The sequence below is a fragment of the Anoplophora glabripennis genome, unplaced genomic scaffold (genome assembly GCF_000390285.2).
Source record: "Anoplophora glabripennis isolate ALB-LARVAE unplaced genomic scaffold, Agla_2.0 scaffold182, whole genome shotgun sequence".
NCBI classification, from domain to species: Eukaryota; Metazoa; Arthropoda; class Insecta; order Coleoptera; family Cerambycidae; genus Anoplophora; species Anoplophora glabripennis.
In genome coordinates, this window is record NW_019416287.1 from 162,391 (window position 1) to 187,605 (window position 25,215).

The following is a 25,215-nucleotide window of genomic DNA, read 5'->3' on the forward strand; positions in this document are numbered from 1 at the left end:
AAGGAACCAAGACATCTGATAAAATAAGTTTATTTTCAACAATAAAAAAAATAAATATAAATAAACACAATTATCAAACTATAATCAGTCTTCCGAAATTTGAAAATATTTTCATCAGTCTCTTCAGGTACATAACATCCCAGATCAACATTCAGTCAACAGTTTTAGGGTAGGTGAGTCTCCATAAATAACATTCATGAAAGGAAGAGTCAAATGGTATTTATTCTAGATTCTGAAAGTAAGAGAAACAAGTTTTTCAAAATATAGAGAGAAGGAAACACATATCAAGGCTGTATTTCTAGATGCCAATAAAAATACTAATCTTTCATGCTTTTAAAATTAAGATAATTTTACCTTTCTTATACAACCGAGAAACGTAATAATAACTTAATGAGAAATCGTGAAAAAGAAGTAATTTATTTCCAAAACATTTAAAGATTAGGCCAAACATTAATCAATTTTAAATGTAATTAAACAACCTATTTTAAAGTAAAAAGCAATTTAGTTAATTAGAAATTGATTAGGCATTTAAATATAGAAATAAAACATGATGGCAAATCATCTACTGTAAAGACTATAGGTAATTAAGATACAAAATTATGTCATTTTCTTCATGAATCAGTCAATAATTGAAATGCTATTTATGATTTCATGTTTTATATTATTATTTGTTTTTTTTCTTGTATACATCTTAGTATTAATGAATCTTTTTTTAATGAATTTAATGTAATAGATGTTAAACATATTTCTTTTTTGTGACCTGCCAAAAATTTGTAATGCAAATGTAACTTACTTAAATATGCAGGGTCGGAAAGTCCCCATGATGAACCATGGGGACTTTCCGACCCTGTATACTATACTATTTCAATATCTTAAAATAAATTATGAAATGATTTGATTAGAATTACACTGAACTGGTTGCAAATTTTCAACAATTATACTTTAAAATTTAATATACAAATTTATTAATGACTATTGGAATTACCACTCTAAAACAACTGAACAAATGAAGGAAATTAATTATCATATTGGAGAAAATCCAACTTCAGAAAACAAATACATTATATCAATAGAGTAATATTTTAATAAATTCAATACTCACTCATATTTTTTCAAGACCAGCGAATCTTTTCGTTTATTTTCAAGTAAGTTACCTGTGAAAACAAAAAATAAATTAACTGAAGAATTAACAATGGTGAATTGATAGACAAATAAAATAATACAATTAAATAATTTGTTCACAAATTAATTTTCATAAGTTTTCATTCCCATTCTACACTTTTAAAGTAGAATAAATATGGTAATTATTAAAATTTCATTTTAAACGGTTTACCAAGTACAAATAGAATAATTACTGAAGTAATAAGGAGGGTAAAATACGCAAGCATTTCATAAAACAAATGAAATCTAACAAATATTACAATAACTTTAATATTATATATATTTTTACTGTAAATTAGAATTTAAATACCCTCTTGAGCATAAAGATTCAACATTTTGGTTTTTAGGATAAATAGTTCATGGGATACATTTTTTTACTCATGATTCTAAGTAGTAAAAATTTTTTGTATATAAGAATTCCCCGTATTTTCTTGAACTGTAATTAAATACATATTTGTTAAAAAATTCATTACACAGAAATATTTTTCTATGTAATTCCTTAATTTTATTTGTTCCATAATATTACATGCATGAAACAGAATTTACTTATCAATTATTATTATCAAGTAGTATTGATACAAATAACTATAACAATAAAATAATCCAAGATATAATAAAATCCAATATAATTACTAGTTGTCATTTATGTATTAAGTATAACAATCGTTTGCTCTGTTATTATCGTTTTTTTACAATCTCGCATAAATGGAGAATATATAATTTGTAAATTTATTCTATTAATAAGGTTTGATATAAAATGAAATATGTTGGTACATAATCCACTTAAAATTTGTTATTTATAGGATGTAATAAAATTTTATGTAGTAGTGTAGTTGTAGACAGTTTATATTGCACATAGGGCAAGTTAAACATAAATAAATTTTAGTCTGTTTCAATGTCTAACAATAAGTACTTACATTTTTTAGGGACCAATATATGTCTGAGATACACTGATAGTCTCATTTACTTATTTTTCATGATTTTAATAGAGTAATTTTGTCACCTATATTTCTATATGCTGAATTGTCTAGTTTAGGTGATTAATAAAATATACATATATACACTGATGAAAAAAGAAATAATACCAAATTACTCCTTGTAATAAGTCTTCCTATTTAGTAGTCTTCTTCGGCCAACTATTTCTTCTTAGATCAAAATTCTTCTGACGAAGCATTAGTTTAAATGAAGGTAAAACAATCTTGCCAAAATGCTGCTTTAAAAAATTTACCGGATGTTGGTAAAAAATGTAGGGGAATGAATGCAGGAATCCCCGACAGAGCTAAACCCAAGGCTAAACCATAACCGAAATTATCAAATAATTATAAAAAGGAAACTTTCTCTTTGAAGGGTAATTTGACGCAAAAGAAATAAAAATCAAACCAACAAATTTTTGGCGTAAGTAATTAGACTGACTAAAATTTAAAGTATTTTTAATGCTTTAATCCCGTGTATCTATTTTGAATAAAAAAATATGAAAAAATACACCACTTCCTGTACAATGTATTGGTTAAAAAAGCTTCAAACTAAAAGACAAAGTATGATATTAAAGACAAAGCACTACATTCAAAAATAATTATCTAAATAACAGTTATCAGATGGAAATATATGTAACTAATTCTGACTTCCAGATATATGATTTTATCAGTTGCGAAAGTGACCTATCTGTATAAATTACTAACAGACAAATTATAAGAATTATGATTCTGCAACTGTTTCCTGAAACCTGAATTATACATACCAAACGAATAAAATTAATTACTTGAGAAAAATTTCAAGGTTTCCATTCGTTTCACCTTTTTTATTTTTCTATTCATCTCCTTACCTAACTGAACACTGCAGGGACTCAAATTTTTTATTTAATAGGTTTAAATTAAAATGTTGCATTAGAACTTACACCATGCTTGAATATTTATAATAAAAAAACTGAAAGTTAGAAGACCTCAACTAAGTAATTTCAATCCTACTTTTCGAATTGGGAACGTTTATAAGAAAAAAAAAGATATAGTTTTCGTAATAATGCTTTGCCACTTTACATTGAATGTCAACATGTTTATTTTGACAGCAGACTTTTTAATAGTTTGATAATAGTTAACATGGAAACGTTTAAAAGAAAAACATTTACTTATACAGCACGATAACCTGTTTTTATTTGTAAAACCAATGTATCTAATTTTGTTCAAATAATTTTTCTGCTCTACTAATTTGCAAGGATGTATATGAATTAAACTTAAATCTGAGAAAAACTGGTTTTACTATTTTAAATTTTGCATAGCATAGTTTATGAAACCAATGCCTCCGTTATTTTATAAATATCGTTAAAATATATATAAATTATATATACAATAATTTTTTTAACTAATGAACTTTTCAGTACTTGATATTTCACAGTAACATTTTTACTATTATTACTGTTTAAACAAACAGTTCATATTTAATTCAAATATTAAACATATTAAAAAAATTTGTTTGTCCTTACCCGGAGCTCTGTAGTTTGTATTTTTTGTAATGTTATATGTATATATGAATGTTTAAGATGTGTAGGCGTTGTAGAGATATGTATTGATATGCATGTGCATTATGAATTTCTATGTGACAACTCACAATTTTCTTGTTTCAATTGTTTTCTTCTCAGTATTCTGTAATTAGGACTTGTTCCTGTTGGATGGTTTAGTTTAAATAAATAAAACATAATTTCTGGTTTTGATGCAGTTACGTCCGTCTTATCTAACAGATATAATACAAAATTATTTTAATGCTATTTGGCCGCAATAACTGGATTTATAAGAAACTTGCAGTTATGTCCTTTTAAATTAACATGGTAGATTTTTAAGCTAATTATAAAAGTGTATAGGTATATTTTCGGTCCACCTTTCACGCCAAATCATCTAGTAAATCTATCTGTAAGTGTAGTCCACAATGGTAATGTTTTAAAGTTATTGGTGCTAATTGTTATTCTTTATATATAAAATGCTGTCACCTATGAACATTTAAAACTGCTATATAAAGCATCAACTAACACATATAACTTCAAATCTACTATGCTACAAAAGTTAGGTATCAGATCTCTAACTTCCATTAACTATTAGATAACCGATAAATCTCCCATTAATTAAAGTTGTAAAACCAGTCTTATGAAAAATAGATTAGTGGTTAATTGGGGGTGGGTTTAACTTGAGATATTGCATTATTAACAGAGATAACATTATTAAAGTTATTTTTACTGATTATACAGATAGCAGCATTATTCTTATGCCATGTTGTATATACATATTTTTAGCATCTACTGATTTAGTAAAAATCAATACCACGGATAGAAAATATTAAATGAATATTTCAATATACATATTTTTAATGCAATTTTAGGGCTGTAAAGTTATTTAAGTCACGTAGAAAATTCAATTATACATGAATCTCTTCGAATTAATATAACCAAGTAAATAATATTAATTATTAATTTATGTATTAATCAAAACATATTTTTATTCATAGAATTTGATGTTTAAAATATTAAACAATTTTATAAATTATGTTACTTATTTACCTTTAGTTGTCTCATAAAACATAAAATGTAGCAATGAAATACTAATCAATACCAAATGAATCCTAGGACATCTTCAGATCTTCTCTCTTCTGGGCAGAGGTTAAATTAAAAAAAAAATCTCGAACTGGTTCTTTCCCTATTAGTGCATTATTAAAATAAATAAACAAATACAATATTAAACCCAACTAAAACATAGCATGAAACATTTGGCACTGGAAACAGAAATGAAAAATAAATATCAAATCAACAGTGACGAATAGAAACATAAATAACTTCTTTTATTAGAAATATATACCCCAAGGAAAATTAAGTTAAGAAATTATGCAAGGAAATTTTTAAGAAATAAGGATATTTTCAATTTCTGAAGCAATAAAAAATATGGCTAAAATAGGAATCGACAGAATTTGATTTACAATCTAGAACTTCTACCAGTAAAGGAAAATCTATTGAAGAAAAATCAACTCCATAGTACTAAGTAAAATATTGATGAAAGTAATAAGTCCAAGATTCACCGTTTCACAGAATACAACAGAACTTAGTGACACTGAATCTAAATTCGTTTAATACATTTCGCATCATTTACTTCAAGATACTGCTAGCGATATTTAATAATTATCTTTTCAATGAGAGGTTTTAATCATCATGGGCGCCGTTTGATAGGGGGGGAGGCTACACAAAAGGCTCGTAATATAGTTAACTAAAGGCATAATAGTAAATAAAAAGTTCATTCAGTCTATACCGCGATTTAGCCATTTGTTTCCGAAACTAAAAAAAAATCCTTGTATCCTGCGATTTCCATCAAATAAATAACTAGGATTTCTGGGACGACATAAAAGCACTGGCATATTCTTTCATCGCGAAGTCAAGAATTTTTTAAATTGCCCTCATAGAATTGATATAAGGGAGCTCAGATACTATTGCACTTAGACCAGAAGTTGATAAGATGGTACTGGGATTGTTGACGAGTTTGTAGTTCAAAAAAGGAGGGTGCAGTTGGTTTACTATATCTCCATATACTGTGATAACACACTGATATACGGTTTAAAGGGCAGGTTTCCAAAGCACCTGCATGACAAATATAGGTGAACATTATTATGCCAGCCGAAATATTTCCCCTCGTTTAAAAATGTATATATTCCACATTTTTTTTTGCTTTGTCATCTAAGATAGCGGTACGCAAACTGTGTTCCGCGGTAACCTGGGGGGAACCACAATCTCTCTGGGGGTTCCGCAACTCAAAAATTCGAAATTTTAAAATTAACTATATTGATACTTCAAAATCCAAAAAAAAAAAAATGATACTCTTATTTAAAACTAGTATTTATAAATATGTATATTATATAATCAGTAAAAAATGAGTTCAAAAATTTTTTTAGGTGTGAGGGTTCCTCAAAAAATTAAAATATTGGCCGGGTTCCGCAAGTCGTAAAAGTTTGAAGACTGCTGATCTACGACAACAGAATTTTTTATTAAAATAATTTAGTGTTTCATTAAAGCTTCCTGTCCTTGTTATTTCTTCACAGTTCAAATAAAATATCATGTTATAAAAAAAAAAGGTATGTGTTGTTTTAAGGTCAGAGAATAAATCATACATTTCAGGTTCATGCATTGTTTCAACACGACATTATAAAAAATAGACATATTTGTAGAACCATAGGTTTGTACACAATAACATAAACATATAGATAATGTAACCCAGCATTTTACAGATAATTAAAATATCAAGATTAAAATGCAACAGTTGAACTAGAAACTGCAACTGGAGGTAGAATAAAGGGCAATGGTCAGTAGGTATAGTTTTATTTTACCAAGATGTACAGTGTTTATTAATGTTCCCCGAGAAATAATTTTATTAATTAAAGATGTAGCAGTGCAAAGATCTATCCATGATTTCTTTGATAATTTTACATATGCTACTGTTATCATTTCCTTTGTAAACTGTGGATGCAGGCAGATCATTTTGTTAATTCAAAATGAATTTTTTAACGAAGGTAGTGGAAATTTATTTAGAAATATAGAATATTAAATTTAAATTTATCTCCCCCCTTTGGATTCCAGGTTAACTGCGCCCATGTTAATCATATACACAAGAATAAAAAGATATACATTTCATATATCACTTGGTTAATCAGATCTCTCTAATATATCGAAAAAAATATATATTTTTATGAATGATGAAACTACACAAAAGGTAGAACAGGAACTCGATGAAGTGAACAAATCAAAATAGTAATAACAGAACGGTTGATTTGGATATCATAGTATCAAGACTAAAAAGAAAGTTAACAAACTGTCATTTGCTAAAATGGTAAACCAGATTTAATAAAAATATATATTCGACTGAAATAAAACAATACAGGACTGTTTCCCTTAAACGACAAACAACTCGTGGAAACGGAAGTCATATCGAGAAAACTGCATATTAAAAATTGTATGGAGTACACATGCGAATAAAGAAATTTCCTTCTATTAAGGTTTACTACCACGCCGTCTATATATTTAATTTAAAATATTCAACAATATTTTATTCTAATAGTAACTGCCACATTTTTTCCTTAGAAACATCCATTATGAAGTGTAAGTTTAGTTCTAAATTAACGTACGCACTAAATAATGCACTTCAATATAAATATCTAAAATGCAGGGGTAATTAAAAACAATCTTGACTATAACCTGAAATAAAAAAATTATCACATCGATTAGTTTATTTATAAAAAATAGCAAGAAATATGTATTACTATTGGAAATAAAGGGTGCTACTCAGGAATAGTCAATTTTTCAATTTTTGGAAATGAGCACTATACCCAATTTTTGAAAAAAAAAAAAAGATAATTGGTACACGAAACGTAGGCTAAGAGTATTATTTGCAAAAAATTACGTCGTTAAGGTGACGACCATTTCCCTGGATACATGTTTTATGTCCCTGCAGGTTAAAATACACTTTTCAAAAAGGTTGCATTCGAAGTCCTTGATCTCCAGTTATACTGTGGCTTTTCAAACTTTTCCAGTTTTTTCGTTTGCCCTAGTACAGGACTTGAGGCAGAAGTTGCAATTTGACAAGTTTGACAAGCAACATCATAATTCTTATTGTACTTTTAAAACTCTGTTGTCTATCCTGACATATGTATTATATGCGAAAGTGCAGTGTTCTAACCTCCACAATGCCATGGTTACTATGTTAACATCCAACCAAAGAAAGTTGACGAACCACTTCCCCACCCATTACCATCCATGTGCTTGGAGTACCAGCCAAATCAAAAATTGACTATTACCCTGTCACAACCCTGTACCAATAGGTTGTAAAAATAAAATAAGAACGTTTTCAAATCGTAAAGGTGAAATACTTAGGGTGAACTGAAATAAAACTAATAAGAAAATATCAAAATTACCATAATTATCTTTTGTGGCTTATGGTACCTTCGGCTTGTTAAAACGAAGAAATATAATTAAACGATGCCCTGAAGTCAAACTTTTGACATTACGAATCCTTCATTGCTTGCATGTACATATCACATATAAGTTAAGCAGAGATTGTTTAAACAATTATCTGCTTATTTACAAAATACTAAAACAAATTCCTTGTTATAAATTATTGTTTTGGTAATAACGCCACATTTATGAAGAGCTTTATTTCAATTTGGCCAAAGTATCTCCTCACGAATGCTGACAACTGACATATTTCCATCTTATCCTGTAATTAATAACAAAGTAAATCTTGAAGTAGGAATTAACTGGTTGCATTTCTTAGGGGATATTATCGGAAGCGATATTCTGATGAAACTTGGAGTGAGTCAGTATTAGTTAAATTTATATACTATTCTTTCCACTGCAATCCATAATCAATGAAATTTTGGAATGTTATGTTATGCCTTCTAGCCATGTTCATCTAGTGCTCTTCCCCAACAATCTGATGATCTTGGAGGATGCTCGTTATTATAAAAATTATATCTCGTTTCCATTTCGAACATTTGCTCTTCTTACATAATATCCGCCAATTTAAATTTTCTTTCCCAATCTATATTCTCATTATTAATCTCTTCCCATCCTTAATGTGCCACTCTGGATTAATTTGCAGTAGTTTTTATCACTTTTCATCATTTTATTTGGTAGATGAGCTCATATTTGTGGTCCAAAAGTATTAATTTTTATAGTATATTTAATATCTGCAGATGGTTGGTTTGATTTTAATGTAATCTTGAAACTCGCAGAACTCTATGCATTCATTGCATTATTTAATTTGTCAAGATGAAAAGGCGAAACATTTAGTTGTTTTTTTTTACATATGAAAGGCCACATGATCTCTCGCATTCTTTATTCTAAAAACAGGGCAAGGAATTTTATAAGAAAATGATGTGAATTTTTTCATAGATATTCTGAAAAATTCCCAATGCTGACTTGAAGAAAAATACCTGCAAAATCTAAAACAGGGTGGCTATGATAACAAAATTTGTGTTACTGTATTTTAGTAAATTCATTCCGTTCAAAATTTGACACGGTATTGACATCAGTGCACAGTACACTAGTATACAGGACACTGACCATACTGTATAGAATCACTGAGAAATTCCACCCGTTAATGCTAATTTACTTAGACAGTGTCCCGTTCACTAGTGGCACATCTATCATTGGCTAAGACAAGAGTACAATTAAAAAACGAATGAACCAAAATAATAAAGTGAATTCGTAATATGAACTCGACTTATTCATTTTATGTTATAATTTAGAATGAGAATACAAGTCCATAAAATCTCATATTTTATAGACGATTTAAAAAAATATTTAAAAATAATAGATATATTCTTCAATTTAAACATTTAATTAGAAAATTTAGTAACTGCATAAATCTAAGTACAACTTGGTAAAATTTTAATTGAAACTAATTTATTCATTTTAAGTTTTTAGATATTAAATTGATAATAATAAGTCAGATGCAGCTAATCCTTTAGCTGTCTAAAATTATTTATACATTTCTATAACTAACAACTAGAATATAACTTTGAAGTAGAAATGTAACATGAAAAAAATATATAAAACCATGATTTATTACTATTATACAAGGCGAGAATATTTAACGTATCAAAGATATGTCCGATTTCAATTAATTTGTTTTTAATATTTTTAATGAAAAAAAAATTATTTGTGACAATATCAAGACATACTAGTCATCTTTCAAAAAGTATTTTTTTAATAAGTTACTTTTGGCAATAATAAAAAAGTGACGGTGCACCTTATATGTTTATGATATAAATTTGAATCTTTCAAGTACTTAAGGTAAGGTGTTTACTAAAAAACAATGTGATTAGATTCTACTAGAAGTAATATATATTTATTAGTTACCATCATACAAAATATAAAATGACAGATATGACAAAATTTTCTAAGAAAAAAAAACTCTTACTCCAGTAACGAGTTACACACAAAAAGACACTAAATTGTCAAGATAATGTACTTAGAATTTAACACGTTAACGAATTATCTGTTATTTAAAATTTAAAAATTTATCATTCTTTCCGGAATTCATATAAGCATATATAAATTCACTGTCAGATGAAGTGCAAAAATTGTAGGTTTTCCTAAAAACTAACTGCTTAATGATGACTTACGTAGATATTACATTGGAACTTTTTGATAATGGTATTACATGGAGATGCGTAATACTCGTAACACAAGATCTGTTTTGTACATGATTTAATACCGAGTTTGAAATCCGGTCAAATTCTTGAGAAATTATGAAACCACTAGCAAAAAGTTACAAGTTATGAGAAATTAGATTACAATATAAAAACTAGCTCAGTTTGAATTCAATTGGAATTCTTGACAGCTAGTAAAGTTTTCTAACTCTAGAAACGACGTCTTTTATTGGGAAAATCATCACGACGATTATCGCTGACCCAGTGGCCTCTACTGCCAATGTTTCCTGACCCGGCACGCGGGCCCGCGCTGTCACGTCCATCATAGCGGTTGCTGTGCCGCTCATATGAGCTCATGAATGCTTTTGGATCCTAGTTATAATACACCATGTTATAATCTCTGTTCCATATTTTGCAGATTATGATTATATAAATCGAGAGAAACAAAAAGCTTTTTAACTGCTCCAACATTCCCGTTTTTTAAGCCAAATTTACACACAATGTAACTAATTAAAAAAATCTTAATATCGGTTCTTTAAAAGATATTTGTTGTTGTTTGAAAAAAAAACAAAGTTTAGATTGAACTATTCAGTGCTATAAGGTATAATAATTAGTATTTTTGTAGGAAAACGGAATAACTATCTGAGATCTTCATCAACAACATGAAGTAGTAAAAATGTGACGGCCTTCAGACCAAAATTCATTCACATTTGAAGCAACTCAAATCAATGTTGACACACCCATCTTCAGTCAATTCTTCCCTGGAGTCTTGCATATTTTCCAATACCATCTTCTTGGCATCATTTTTTTAAGAATTAGATTCCATAGAAAAAAACACTAATCCATACCTTACAATGTAAATATTTCAACACATTGTGTGAAAATTTGGAGGAAGGAAAAAATGTTTAAAACAGTTTAAAAAACCTCAATAACAAAACTACTAATTATATATTCAACAGATAATTTCTCAGTTTTTTCTATATATGTGATGCATAAACCTCATTATATTACCGACTTGAAAAAAATGTATAAAGTCAAATCTAAGTGTTCAAAAACAGTAATATATTTTTATTTGACTAAGACTATTGACTATTTGCACAATTTGAAGTATATACAAAAAACTATTATTTAAAATTTAAAAGTTTTGTGATCTAATTCATTATCATTATTAAACAAATAGATTTTTCTCAAAAAATACTAATAAAACATTTTAATTTTAAAAACTGTACATTTTTCTATTCCTTTTTAAAGTAACTTTGTTAAGCAAACTCAGTATGCTTAAAGTATGAATGTAGTACATTACAGATCAAATTATATAGAGGTATAAAAATTTAACAATTTAATCAGATCAATAACAAAATGAGGTAAAACATAAGCATCTAGTAGCGCAGTTAGAAAATATCTGTGGAAGACACTAGAAAATTAATTCTAGCCGAATTTTATTCAATATGTTGTGACATTTTTAAATGAATTATTATCAATTAAAGTACAAAACCACTGTTATCATAAATTAAGTCTCGTTCAAATATATGAATCTTACATAGAAAAAAAAAGTATCTTCTTTTTCAAACCATTTCCTTGTCCACACATTTACTTCTGTATATTGTCTTCACAGATGGCGATATCCAAGATGTTAACATTGCATCTGATAAATATGTATGTTTGCTTTCACTAATCAGTGAGTCTCCATTACAATTTTCTTGTCACTATTCTTCTGCTTTTTGTTCATTTCTGGTGACGTTTTCCTTCTTAGTGGATCCAGATTGATTTTATTAAATTTATAAGAATATTCACTGGATAAAATTTAAATTGACTCACTTTTTTTTCACAGATATTTTAATTTAGGACATTGGTCATAGATATCTTGATATACTTTAAACAATATAATTTTTCATTTGATTTGAGTAATAGCCTACAACTGGCATTTTTTTAAACTAGATACAAAAAAAAGGTGAGCCTTTTTGTTAATTTTCAATATAGAAATATTAACGTTTAACATTGTAGAACGAAAATCGAGAATGTTCCAACAGTATACTTTCGACGCAAATATCGAGTACGAATTTTAAGTAATGATTAAATATTAAATTCAGCATTTAACAGATATTTTAAGTGGTCTTTTTTATTGACACCATTTTGAAAATATTTAGGTATTTTATTTCCGGTTACATAAAATTTTCCCATACCAAAAAAAAAAAAAAGGTTATATAACAGTAACTGTTTTTAGCGCACATGAGGATAAAAGTAATAAAAAAAATAGCATTTAAAAGATGTATTAAGTAGTTTTTCATAACACCATCTTGAAAGTATTTAGTTTTTCGCGTACATAAAGTTTCCCCATATCCCAAAAAAAAAGTTACATACATTGATTTTAGCGCAGATGATGATAAAAGTAATAAATAACATCTTGTTATGTGACAATTTTGAGAAATTATCAAATATTTTTTTGAGTTCAAATACTTTTATTTTCAATTGCGCTATATTGCTTCGATAAGGTACACGCACGAATTTATTTAGTTAGTATTACTATTTCACACAAGACTTTATTTATAGTTTCAATTTCTTAGCGGTTTCTAAGTTTAATTAAATGAAACTATACTTGTTTCTTTTAAACAAAATTTATTTTCCGGGAATTAAATAGCTTGAATTGACGACACCACACCAACATATATTCTCAAGGAAAAATCTTGAAAAATGGTTCTTGTTATCGAAACGATAAACATTGAAGTGGAAGAAATTTTTGATAACAATACAAAAATGCTGATCACTTATGAAGATTCAGTACGATAAACCCAAAGCATATTTATTAATTAAAAAATATGTCAGATTATTAAAGATCAATTTTCACATAGGGTACTGTATATAAACTATGCCTCTACCATATCATTTAATGCTAATCCACTGGCTGATTACGTTAAAAACTCATTTAACCAATTATCGCTCGCATTCAACAGGATAGGCACGCAGTCGGAGCATAGTACCACAATCGATCCCAAGAAGATAATAAACATAGGTCTTAAATATATTGGATAGAAAAGTTATACTGTCTTAGAAGATGATAGAAAGCCCATAGGAAAACCCAATAAATTTCACTACCGCTTTTTCACATTTGTTATCATTATACTGTTCAATATTCATATATTTATTGTTTATTCCATTAACACAATAGTGCAATAGCAATTGATTAATAAATTTTCTTAGAAATAAAATATCACTTTGGAAATTAAATACGCAATTTCTATATGCCGCAAATTATCATGTATAGTATTTTGCACAAAAACTGATATAAATTCAATAAATCGTGTCACAACATAATGAACAAAATAGTATATATATAGTTTTTCAATTCTTCTTTCAAAAATCCACTCAAATCTTGAATATAGTCGAGCCAAATTTATAACAGAAATTCTGTTTAAAGTATTAAAGCATTCATGTTTTGTCTGGATTACACAAATAGAAAATTTATCTGAAAGCATCATTATTATAATATCAAAAGGTATTCTCAATGTTTGTATTTATATTTATATGTGATACCAGGTCTGACATAAATATTAAAAAAATTTTGTGTACACTTAAATTTCACTACAAACAATGATAATACTTAATGTTCAGTCTCAGCATTATCTATCAACAATTCAAAAAATTTCCCTATGAACACTAAACTCTTGAGATTACACAGTATTAAACCAATAGAAAATATTCGTTTACATCATTAATATACATATGTCGCTGGGCGAGTCTGGTCATTCCACTATAAAACGTTACTGTTTTTCGAAGTATCTACCATCGCTTGTTACACATTTATACATACGCTCAAACCAGCCATCAAACCAGTGATACCATTTCTCTTCTGAAGAAAACTTGTGCCCTTTTGATTGATTTTTCACGTACGGGGAAAAGTGCGAAGTCACAAGGCCTAAATTGGAACTGTAAGACGGGTAATCAACAGTCTGATACCAGAAGCAGGTGCAATATCATGATGCAATAGCCATGTGCGCAGTTGGCATTTTGGTTGCAATTCTTGAAGCGTGTTTAACAGCGGGAGCAAACACAATTCAATATACCAATCCGCAGTAAAAGTGAATTAGGTATCTAAAGGAATTGTTTTGATTATGCGGCTATTGTTTCGGGTGTTCAACTTTGTTTGGCCGGCCCGGGTGCGTCCTCTAATACAAAAATGTTTCTTTCAAACTGTTTTGTACCACCATTCGACAATCCTGGTGGTTTGCGCAATATCACCCAATATGTGTTTCATTTCTTTGTGGCACTGTTGACGATACAGCTCACGACCACCAAAATTAGAATAAATTATTGTGCGAATTTGAGAGTACGTGAGATGCCATACTCACACATTTACGCCCTCTTTACTCGTCAATGTCTAGGCAGTTACTGACAAGTTTTGACAGATATAAAAATAAACAGTTCAGCATTTGATATTGTGCCGAACGACAAGACTTACCGAGCGACCTACATAATTATGTGAATCAAATGATCGATTTATAGTTCATAGAAATATTCTTACAAATCGCCAACAGACAGTTTACTGTTAGTAAATGTCCTTTTGCATTATAAATCAAGCTAATATAATTTAAAGCATAACTTACCATTGGAACGTTGTCATCTGATGCCAAACCTCCAACTGTAAAGATAATTATTCATTTCAATATATCTTGTTTTACTTTCCAACATTTTTTTAAAAACATGTATACGTAGATAGGAAAATAAAAATATCATATGCAATACAAAAAAATACTTACGATGACCATATCCAGCAGGTTGATCATAAGCCTGTTCTTGCTGCTCTAACATGGAATCTAAATTGTGCGCTTGCATAAAAAGATTATTCTCTTGTTGACGTCTTCTGAGATCCTCTTGCTGTTGCAGAATTCTTGACTCCATTTCTTCCTGTGTACGTCTCATCTGCTCTTCAGTCCTAAGCCTCTCCTCTTCAACTTGCCTTTCCTTCATCTCCCATTCACGCTTCTGTCTCTCTTTATCCAATTCACGAGCTCTTAACTGGTCTCTCAATACTTCAGTTTCGTGTTCATATTTGGCATACTCCATTTGAGCTTCCAATTTCTCTTTTTCCAGCTCAAGTTCTTTTTTTAAAGCCTCCTCTTTTTGAGAATGTAGATCATACAATTGTTTCCAACGCATTCCATATTCATTTTCAAAAGAACCAGGTGAAGCAAATCTTGGCCCATGTTCTCTTTCTTTATGGTAGTCTACATTCTTTTTAGGAACATTCTTGTCTGGGTACCCATCATTATCATCGACAATGTCATGTGATTCGACAATAACTGGTCTTAGTGAACCAGTTAAGAAAAAGCAGCCCTCAGCACATTTACGGATGGCATGTAAAGCAGAACCTTTTCGAGAGAAGTCAACAATACCTTCACCAGTTGGTTTACCCCTTTCATCAACTGTGATAATAGCCCTTTCAATCTAAAACAAACAAGTACATCAATGACACAATTATTCCCTTCTGAAAAATATTACTGCATACCTCTCCGAATACAGAAAAACCATAGTGTAGCAACTCATTGGATACATAAGGAGTTAGGTTTTTCACTTTGATAGTAGCAGAGTTAGGAGCAAACCTAATCTTTAAATTACGCGACTTCAAAACAGTTCCATCTAGTTCACGCTTAGCTTTTTCAGCATTACTATGGTAGTCAAGTTTGATAAATCCAAAGTTCTTTTCCTTATTCAAGAAGATTTCAGCAGTTTCTCCATAAGGTTTGAATAATTCAATGATATCTTCATCTGCAACTTCTGAGCCAATATTACCAATGTATAAACGGTTTCTACCGTTAAATTTCTTTTCAGTCACTGAAATTGAAGGTATTTCAAATGTAGGTCCAGATAACTGCTGAACACGTTCCATGAATTTGTCTTCGGGACCACGCATTCCAAAGCGACGTTCTGGAGGGCCACGTGGGCCACCATCTCCATCTTGAGGTGTTGAACCATCTTCTTGTTTCATAGGACCTCTACCACCTAGATGTCCACCACCTCGTCTTGGCCTGCCATCATGATTTCTATCATTACCTCTATTTGGCTGCAAATGAAAAATAAAACAAATATATCAAAACACAGGTTCTTGGTTATTTATAGAATGTTTGCAGTTTTCAAATGTTTTATAAATCCAATATAGTTTAATTTTTCAATTGAAAACATCCTATTAACCTCTTAATAACTAGCATGCAACATATTGTTAGTGCACGGTAATGAAATGGTGCATAAAATCAACACACGCATATATTATATTCCTTATATTCATAGCGCATTTTTATCTGAGCATATACATGTCTTGACCACAAGAGAAGGAATAAAGAAATCAACTGATGAATCGTGACTTTTATTGCTTTTTTTAAACATATTTATTACTAGACCTCTCATTTTTTTCTAAAAAATCTTATCAAATCTAAGTAATGTTAAACAATGTTCTGTGACATTTAAACCTTTTATTGTAATAACAATGCATTAATAAAGATAAACTATGTATGTAGGTAATTGATTTTTTACAGCAAGCAGTACATATAATAAAAGCTATTGAACATGGAGCTGGACATAATCCCGTTCTGCACTATAGGTATAGAATGTTTTACGTCAAACTGTAAATTTTAGGGGTGGGGATTTGAACACTTTATCGCAGACGAATATATATTCGATTATATGTACATGAAAGGCCCATACAAAAAATTTCCACTGTAAAACCTGACCTTGCACAATGCGACCGGCATGGCGGTGTGATAAAAACGGACAAAAACATTCGCAAGGAAAGAAATATGTGAATAGAATTTTATCGCACCTATTTTATATCGGCAAATTCAACTGCTTTTGCCTTTATTAATTAATAAAATTAATTTGTGTTTTTAAATAATAAAATCATTTGACATACCCGATGTTACAACAATTGTCCAAAATTTTATCCACAAATGTGTAAACACATTTGGGTCCGTTGTACTCAGTTTCTACGAACTAACACAAATGTTGTCTTGTTTCACCATAACACAAATACTTCACCATAAATTAAAACGATATCCATCAACACCGAGTACACGCAAACCATTTTTAACACTAACTACTAAAAATCTGTTGTAAACACCACAGATAGCAAGTACCTAAATATCGCAACGACAATTGCAAAATCCGAATTCAGTATTCGGAGTCGTTGAGGCCACATGGCGAATGACGCTAGAGACTACAGTTGTCCAGCTATGTAGTGGTTGAATGTACTATAACTTCAATTTTTTTTTTCTCGGAAACTATAGATTTTACAAAAATTTTTTTTACGACATTGATTCCATTTCTCATGCTGCATCTATTCCCAAATTTTTTTGGATAAGTTGTGAATCACCCTGTATACAGGGTGTCCCGGTACTTGGTACAAAAGAGTCGAGTACAAATAGAAGAGGTTGAAATAATATCAGTTCTTCGTATAAATTTTTTTCATACGGCCCTTCATTAACGACAGGCCCTCAAAGGTGAATATTAAAAAAATTATTTTATTTTCAGTTTCTAAACTCGTAACTTCAGCAGATACAAATTTGGTGATACATAACACATGCGTTTTTGATGTTGCAAGTGAAACTTCATTACGCCTAATGGATAACAACCCAAAATTTTTGCATAGACGACGATCGCAATCTGCCTGTATCAAAAATAAGTTCCCTGAAGAATTTGTCAACGATAATACCCTCTTGGTTCACTCGGTAAAATTAACAGTTTAGGAAATATTTATGATTTTATGTCACAGTGCATATCGAACAGCGCCTCCACCATTTTTTGTTTTTAATTTTAATCGGACATAATTACTATGTTAGAACCGTACATACATATTTTTAAAATAAGAGCCTAGAAAATCTTACTGTCTGCTAGTGTAATTTTCACTAACAAAATTTGACAAACACACTTTACACATAACACAAAATAGAAAAACAAAACAAGGATAAGTTAAAGTAAATTAAAAAATAATTTAAAAGAAAGAAAACCATCAAAATACATTTTCAATATTGGCACCTTCCACCTCCACACACTTCCTAAGTCTACAAATGTTATTTGTTTGTACACGAAAAAGCATTTCTGGGGTAATAATTTAATAGGTCCATATGTTTTTGAGGAATGTCTGAATGGACATCGACATTTGGAGATTTTACAAATTAATTTGCAGCCATTAATAGACGATGTTCCATTAGACACCCAAAGAAACGTTTGGTTAATGCACGATGGGGCTCCTCCCCATTTTAATATTGTATAAAAAAAATTATTTATCCATTGTGTTTAATAATAAATGGATTGGGAGAGGAGGCCCAATTTCATGGCCACCACGATCTCCAGACTTTAACCCGATGGACTTCGTGTGGGGATACCTGAAAAGTTTGTGTGTACGCAACCCCCAGTACAGACAAGAGATTAATTGCTACGAATGAATTTCCATCAAGGTAATATTAGACATACCCCAGAAATGCTTTTTCATGTAGAAACAAATAACATTTGTAGACTTAGGAAGTGTGTGGAGGTGGAAGGTGCCCATATTGAAAATGTATTTTGACAATCTTCTTTCTTTTAAATTATTTTTTTTTTAACTTACTTTCAACTTATTCTTGTTTTGTTTTTCAATTTTGTGTTACTATGTGTAAAGTATGTTTGTCAAATTTTGTTAGTGAAAATTAGATTAGAAGACAGTAAAATTTTCTATAATCTTATTTTAAAAATATGTACGGTTCTAACCTAGTAATTAAAAATTAAAAAACAAAAAATGGTGGAGGCGCCGCTCGATGTGCACTGTGACATAAAATCACAAATATTTCCTACTGTTAATTTTACAGAGTTGAACCAAGAGGGCATTATCATTGGAAAATTCTTCAGGGAACTTATTTTTGATACAGGCAGATTGCAATCGTCATCTATGTAAAAATTCTGGATTGTTAACCATTGGGCATAGCCCCTCGCTGGCGTTCTGGGCATAATGAAGTTTCACTTACATCAAAAACAAACTGTATGTATGTATTATCGATCCTCAAATTTGCATCATGCTGAAGTTAATAGTTTAGAGACTGTAAATAAAAATAACTTTAATTTTCACCTTTGAGGACCCTTAACTTGTTAACGAAGGCCTGTATGAAAAAAATTTATATGAAGAACTGATATATTGACATCATCTATTTGACCTCGACTTTTTTGTATTAAGTACTGGGATACCCTGTATATATATACATATGTCACAACCGATTAAGAGGTTAAACTAGTTACTAATTGAGCAGAACAGTTTTATACAACTACACTTTCATATATTCGGGCAAGTTGATGCATGTTTGGATAAAAATTGTACGTTCATTGATAAATATTTGGTATACTTGGACATCTTGACTTGAATCAATATAAATGCCCGTTCCACACCTACGCTATTATACAAATATTCAATATTCAGATATGGCGCATAACAAAAAAAAATTGTATTTCTTATAACTTAAATAACAGAGATATTCGGACAAACCTAAATAACAGATATATTTGGGCATACACAAATGATTTCTGTCTTGAGTCAACACACATCAGATAATCTGAAGAATTTCTTTAGCTCTATTTGAAATAATCAGTTTTTAGGTGTTACATGTGGACAAACTGTTGAAACAAATATGAACGTCACTAACAAATATTCGTAGAATTCTATTGGTCCATTTGCAAATAATGATCTCTCCAGATTTTAGGTAACCTGTATAGGACGAACGTTTTAGCAAATATGCATCATGAACATTCACTAGATAATATTCATAGAATTCAAGAAAATTGGTTTACGCAAATGTAGAGCTGAGATATAGATGTGTTACCAATACACAATTATTTAACTAACTGAACAAAGCTCTTCTCTATCAATAAGCTTTGAAATGTGCAACTGTGTCGATAAAATTAATCACTAGCACATGTGGCGGGTAAATGTTGATAGGACCATACATCTTTTTGGAATGAACTTATTCTATGAAATGCAATGTGTGTGCTCAGTTTTAAAATATAATGCTCCAATTTTAAACAAGCATAACTAAGTTATATGATGTGCAATCATTATGTATATTACCTATATATTCTTTCATTTATAAAATGTATAAGTTAGTCTAGCAGACTATAGATTTACATTCAAGTTAAAGCAGTGCCGGGTCTCTGACTGTATTCTCAAATATAATATTAGCATTATTCGAAAAGCTAGTGTTGATATAATTCAATTGCTTACTTTTATAAATATGGATTTCACTTACATTTCCACCACCTCTTTGACCACCAAAACGTCCTCCACGACCAAATCTATCACCACCGCCGCCGCCACCGCCGCCACCACCACGACGGTTCGGGCCGCTAAAACTATTTGGGCGATCTTGAGGAGCTGAATTGTTATCGTTTGTTGATGATTCTACTTTTATATTAGTTGTATCAGGATTACTTTGTTGTTCCATTTTGTTTCTGATACTAGTAAATCACAATTATATTAAAACAATTATAACTCACTGCCCTTTTGACGCGTCTTACAACAAAATGGCGGTCGAACCCAAGAACAAGAACCGTTCACTATCACTCACAGGTCGCGTTCTTCCCTAAACAGTTTACCCCCACTATGACAATCAATAACACGTATTTAGTTAACTGACCAATAGGAAGAACTTATCATTTAAGGAAACGGAACTATATAATACAGCCAACTGTTTAAAAAGAAAACTACAATAGGGAAGTGGGAAATTCAATTACTAAATAACAAAGCCATAAAAAATAACTTGTAGTACAATGAAAAAATGTAAATGTAATGGGAATATTAAACATTCGAGTATTTACTTTTTTAAGTATTTTATTAATTATTTATATTAAAATTTCTGTATTACTGATGATAAAAATAAATTTTTAAAAATTAAGAATATAATTTTTATGCAAATGAAAAGCACCTATCAACTTCTCAGTCCACTAAATGAATATGGTTATAATTCACTTAGAAATCACTATTTCTGTTTGATCGTGTTCACTATTTTGTACTGTCCTGTCTAATAACTGATTATCTCTTGATAAGGTTGCAGAATTATTTTCTAAGTGATTTTGGTCTGATTGTGTTGAATTAGGTTCTAATTGCCTTTGCTTTTCAGCCTCTTCGACACGTTTATTAACTATTTCTGTCTGCGCTTTAACAAAGTTTTGCATTAATTTGTTATTAAACTTTACAAACTTTGAGGAACAGTCTTCAACACAAGTTATTTCATCTTCACTAAGTTTCCTTGAATTCATATTATCAATACACCTTGCAAAGCATATCTCACTCATTTTGTTATACAACTGAAGGAAGTCTCTAAACTGAAAAATTTTGACATAAAAATAGGAATAATGCGACTCATATTATACTAACATTTCGAATGGCACCAGGATCCATTTCCATTATGATGATTATTAATTGAATAAATATATTTCCAAAACTGAGTTGATTTAAAAATTTAGATTTTAGGTTACGTCGTTCCTGTTTCTATGAGTTATTGTTATTAGCATAGCAGTAGTAGACCAGTAGAGTAAAGAGTAGAGGATAGAGATGGACAATAAGTAATTCAAAGTAGTTCATTTGCAGGCATGGGAATAGTTCATTTGTAGGCATGGGAATTTAATTAAATTTCTGAACATACCTGAAATCAAATCAAATATATGATTCTATAATATTCATAGGATTGTTAATGGTTTTCTTTTATTTATATATAAGTATTATTAGAATGGAAAATATCTTTAATATTTTTCGATACCTATTACACTCACCTAAGTAAATCAATTTAATTTGAAAAGTTACTATTTTTAATCTTCGCGGTAAATTCAGTAGTACAAGTTGGTTATTTTTAAATTATTATGTTGGAAAATTGTTTTGTTATCGATGACGTTATCAGGTTAACAAAATTGTAGGTAGTTTTTGTTGTTGGTTTGGTGTTTTTGATAATATTTAAAAAATGTAAGTACCTATGTAATTATGTGATAATTTAACTTCAAAAGTTAATGCTTTTCGCTTTTTTAGATGTCGCAACTAAAAACTTCAGTTAGTTTAAGTGCCGAGAAAACAAGTATACATGATATGTTAAAAGACACACCACCACTTGATAGAAGTACCAATACCAATGTATCGGCTTCTGCAGCAAATTCAAGTTGTCCATACACTCGTTCAATTCCAACCTCTCTACCCACATGTACCAGTTCCCCAGCTATATTAACTCCGTCATCCCCAACTCAAAACGAGGATTCCACCATTCTCAAAACTTCTTCTCGAATTGAAAATATAAAAAATTGGTCTATATCCACTTACAAATGTACTAAACAAATTATGTTTGAAAAATTGGGAAAGTCGTCCAGAACTGTCGATGCAGGTGTGTTTTAAGTATATGCCTGATTAATGAAATTTTTAAAAAGTTTAACATTCGATCTGCTTAATATTAATTTTGTATGTTTTTCTAATTATTTAGATTTGTGATGTTGGTTAAACATTTTGTAGAACTGGAAACGCAGATTGACCAATTGAGGGAAACACAAAAAAAGTACATTAATATTTTACGGTTAGCAAGAGCTCTCACTAGTCATTTTTACCATGTTGTTCAAACTCAGGTAAATATTAGCATGATTGGAAAATGTAGAATTTAACAGTTAACATTTTTAGCATGCCTTAGGAGAAGCATTCTCTGAACTTGCTCAAAAATCTCCAGAACTACAAGAAGAATTTTTATATAACTCTGAAACGCAACGAAATTTGACAAAAAATGGTGAAACACTGTTAGGGGCATTAAATTTTTTTATATCATCTGTTAATACATTATGTAATAAAACAATTGAGGATACTTTACAAAGTATTAGACAATACGAAGCTGCACGGATTGAATATGATGCTTATCGTACTGATTTGGAATCCATGTCTACAAAACCAGATGGAACTATAGGGCTTGAAGAAGCGCAACAGGGATATGAAGTACACAGACAACAATTTATGAAATTGAGAGCTGAAGTTACTATTAAAATGAAGTTTCTAGATGAAAATAGGGTAAGATAAAGAATAAACTATAAAAAATGTCTTTATATAGATTAATGTAGTATTATACTTTTTTATATCAGATATTAAAATATTTTAATCTTTTTTTAGATAAAAGTGATGCATAAACAGCTGCTTTTATTTCACAATGCAGTTTCTGCATATTTCTCTGGAAATCAACAAGCTCTTGAAGCAACCCTGAAGCAATTTAATATCAAAGTAAAGACACCCAATTCAACCTTTCCTTCATGGTTAGAACAGTAGATTTGATTAATATCTAAGGCACTCATACAAGCATTAAATATCTAGTCAGTTATTTTAATAACATTAAAGGATAACTTGCAGATGTTTTACAGATAAACATCCTCTTATTTATGAACGTTTAATTTGTACATATCTATAATTTTTTAAATATATGTGTTTTATGTAGTACATACTATTATTTGATAGTTGAGGACAAAATAAATCACAGAAAATATTTTAATGCTATTAAAATAGTTCTATATGTAGGGAGAAACCTTTTCAATTTTTAATTTATCTGCAAAATGTCTGATACATCCAGCATATTTTTTTAAGCTTTATATTTTATTTATATAATGTTTTATTGATACGATAATATAAATTATTAGAAAATGTTTTTGTTCATGTTGACTATCGTAATATTACAGGTTGTGAGCATTTTTAGAATTTGTTATGGTAGAATTCCAAAAACAGTGTTAAAAAGTAACACATCAGAAATGACATGCAACAAATTTATTGCAAACCAGGAACATATCCATCAATATACAGGGTGTGCCATTTAACACTCCCGCTGCCAATATCTCCGAAATGAAGAAATTTATTTTAGTTTCGGAAACTGGGCATGTTAGGTCCCTCGAATAGCTTTAAATTGTAGTTAAAACTGTTAGTTCAAATATTTCTGTATAGATGGCGTGGCGATACTAAAAAAATTTTTGATCCCTGGAACGTGGAAATGCAGTCCATCTGAAAGATCGTTAAATTTTGAGTAATTTTTGTAATATAAAGTTTCTCCCAATGTTTACTTGTTTTCGAGACATATCAACTTCAATATGCAATGTATGATGTAACGGGAAAATCTATTATTTTATTTAAATCACACCGAGACAAAATATTCTTTTAAAATATTGTTATAATGGCTTTATTCACACCACATACTAACTAACAAACAATAAATTATAAGAAAAACAAATGATCAACTACAGAAAAAAAATTATACAATGGTAAATCTTATAACTAGTATAGTTAAACTGAAAGACGCAAGCTGATAAAACTAATTATTGGAAAACTAATGTGTCATCTGTCATTGTTTCATTTTAAACAAATTACATGAGCCACCTATGACTGCATTTCTTAATAATATTTGATAAAATACAGTTTGTCTCTGCGCTTTATAAGATTTACCATTGTACAATTTTCTTTTCTGTAGATCATTATCTTTTTTAAATAATTATTGTTTGTTAGTTAGTATGTGATATTAATAAAGCCATTATAACAATATTTTAAAAGAATATTTTGTCTCTGTGTGATTAAGATAAAATAATAGATTTTCCTGTTATATCATAGATTGCATATTGAAGTCGATATATCTCGAAAACAAGTAAAGATAGGGAAAAACTTTATATTACAAAAATTACTCAAAATTTAACGATCTTCCAGGGATCAAAAATTTTTTTAGTATCACAACGCCATTTATATAATATAATTTGAAGCTATTTGAGGGACCTAACAACTCCAATTTCCGGAACTAAAATAAATTTCTTCATTTCGGAGATATTGATAGCGGGTGTTAAATGGCACACCCTGTATACCAGAAAAATTAACACTCTTGAAAGAAT

At 29.6% G+C, this 25,215-nt stretch overlaps 3 protein-coding genes across 6 annotated transcripts; 1 reads left to right on the top strand and 2 right to left on the bottom strand.

Annotated features, from left to right (window-relative positions):
- Positions 1–14: 14 nt before the first annotated feature.
- On the bottom strand, positions 15–20,921 carry LOC108910978 (protein no-on-transient A). Of its 3 annotated transcripts, none has more exons than XM_018715768.1 (6): positions 20,589–20,921; positions 15,836–16,390; positions 15,087–15,774; positions 14,934–14,968; positions 1,103–1,154; positions 15–232 (listed from the first exon to the last, which is right to left on the bottom strand). In XM_018715768.1, the coding sequence occupies exons 1-5, from the start codon at positions 20,781–20,783 to the stop codon at positions 1,113–1,115; spliced, it is 1,515 nt and encodes a 504-aa protein (XP_018571284.1). In that variant the 5' UTR covers positions 20,784–20,921; the 3' UTR covers positions 15–232; positions 1,103–1,112. The 3 variants fall into 3 exon arrangements, with proteins under 3 accessions (XP_018571284.1, XP_018571283.1, XP_018571282.1); XM_018715767.1 differs by lacking the exons at positions 15–232; positions 1,103–1,154 and adding an exon at positions 9,616–10,704 and having other exon boundaries at positions 20,589–20,796; positions 20,857–20,913; XM_018715766.2 differs by lacking the exons at positions 15–232; positions 1,103–1,154 and adding an exon at positions 9,617–10,704.
- A 277-nt stretch (positions 20,922–21,198) lies between these two features.
- On the bottom strand, positions 21,199–21,836 carry LOC108910972 (mitochondrial import inner membrane translocase subunit Tim10B). The gene is made up of 2 exons (XM_018715760.1): positions 21,716–21,836; positions 21,199–21,663 (listed from the first exon to the last, which is right to left on the bottom strand). The coding sequence occupies exons 1-2, from the start codon at positions 21,743–21,745 to the stop codon at positions 21,304–21,306; spliced, it is 390 nt and encodes a 129-aa protein (XP_018571276.1). The 5' UTR covers positions 21,746–21,836; the 3' UTR covers positions 21,199–21,303.
- Positions 21,837–22,218: 382 nt separating this feature from the next.
- LOC108910969 (arfaptin-2) lies at positions 22,219–24,209 on the top strand. Of its 2 annotated transcripts, XM_018715758.1 has the most exons (5): positions 22,219–22,297; positions 22,361–22,706; positions 22,832–22,941; positions 22,994–23,371; positions 23,471–23,623. In XM_018715758.1, exons 2-5 carry the CDS (start codon positions 22,361–22,363, stop codon positions 23,621–23,623), a joined length of 987 nt encoding a protein of 328 aa, XP_018571274.1. In that variant the 5' UTR covers positions 22,219–22,297. The 2 variants fall into 2 exon arrangements, with proteins under 2 accessions (XP_018571274.1, XP_018571275.1); XM_018715759.1 differs by lacking the exon at positions 22,219–22,297 and having other exon boundaries at positions 23,471–24,209.
- The last annotated feature ends 1,006 nt before the right edge of the window (positions 24,210–25,215 follow it).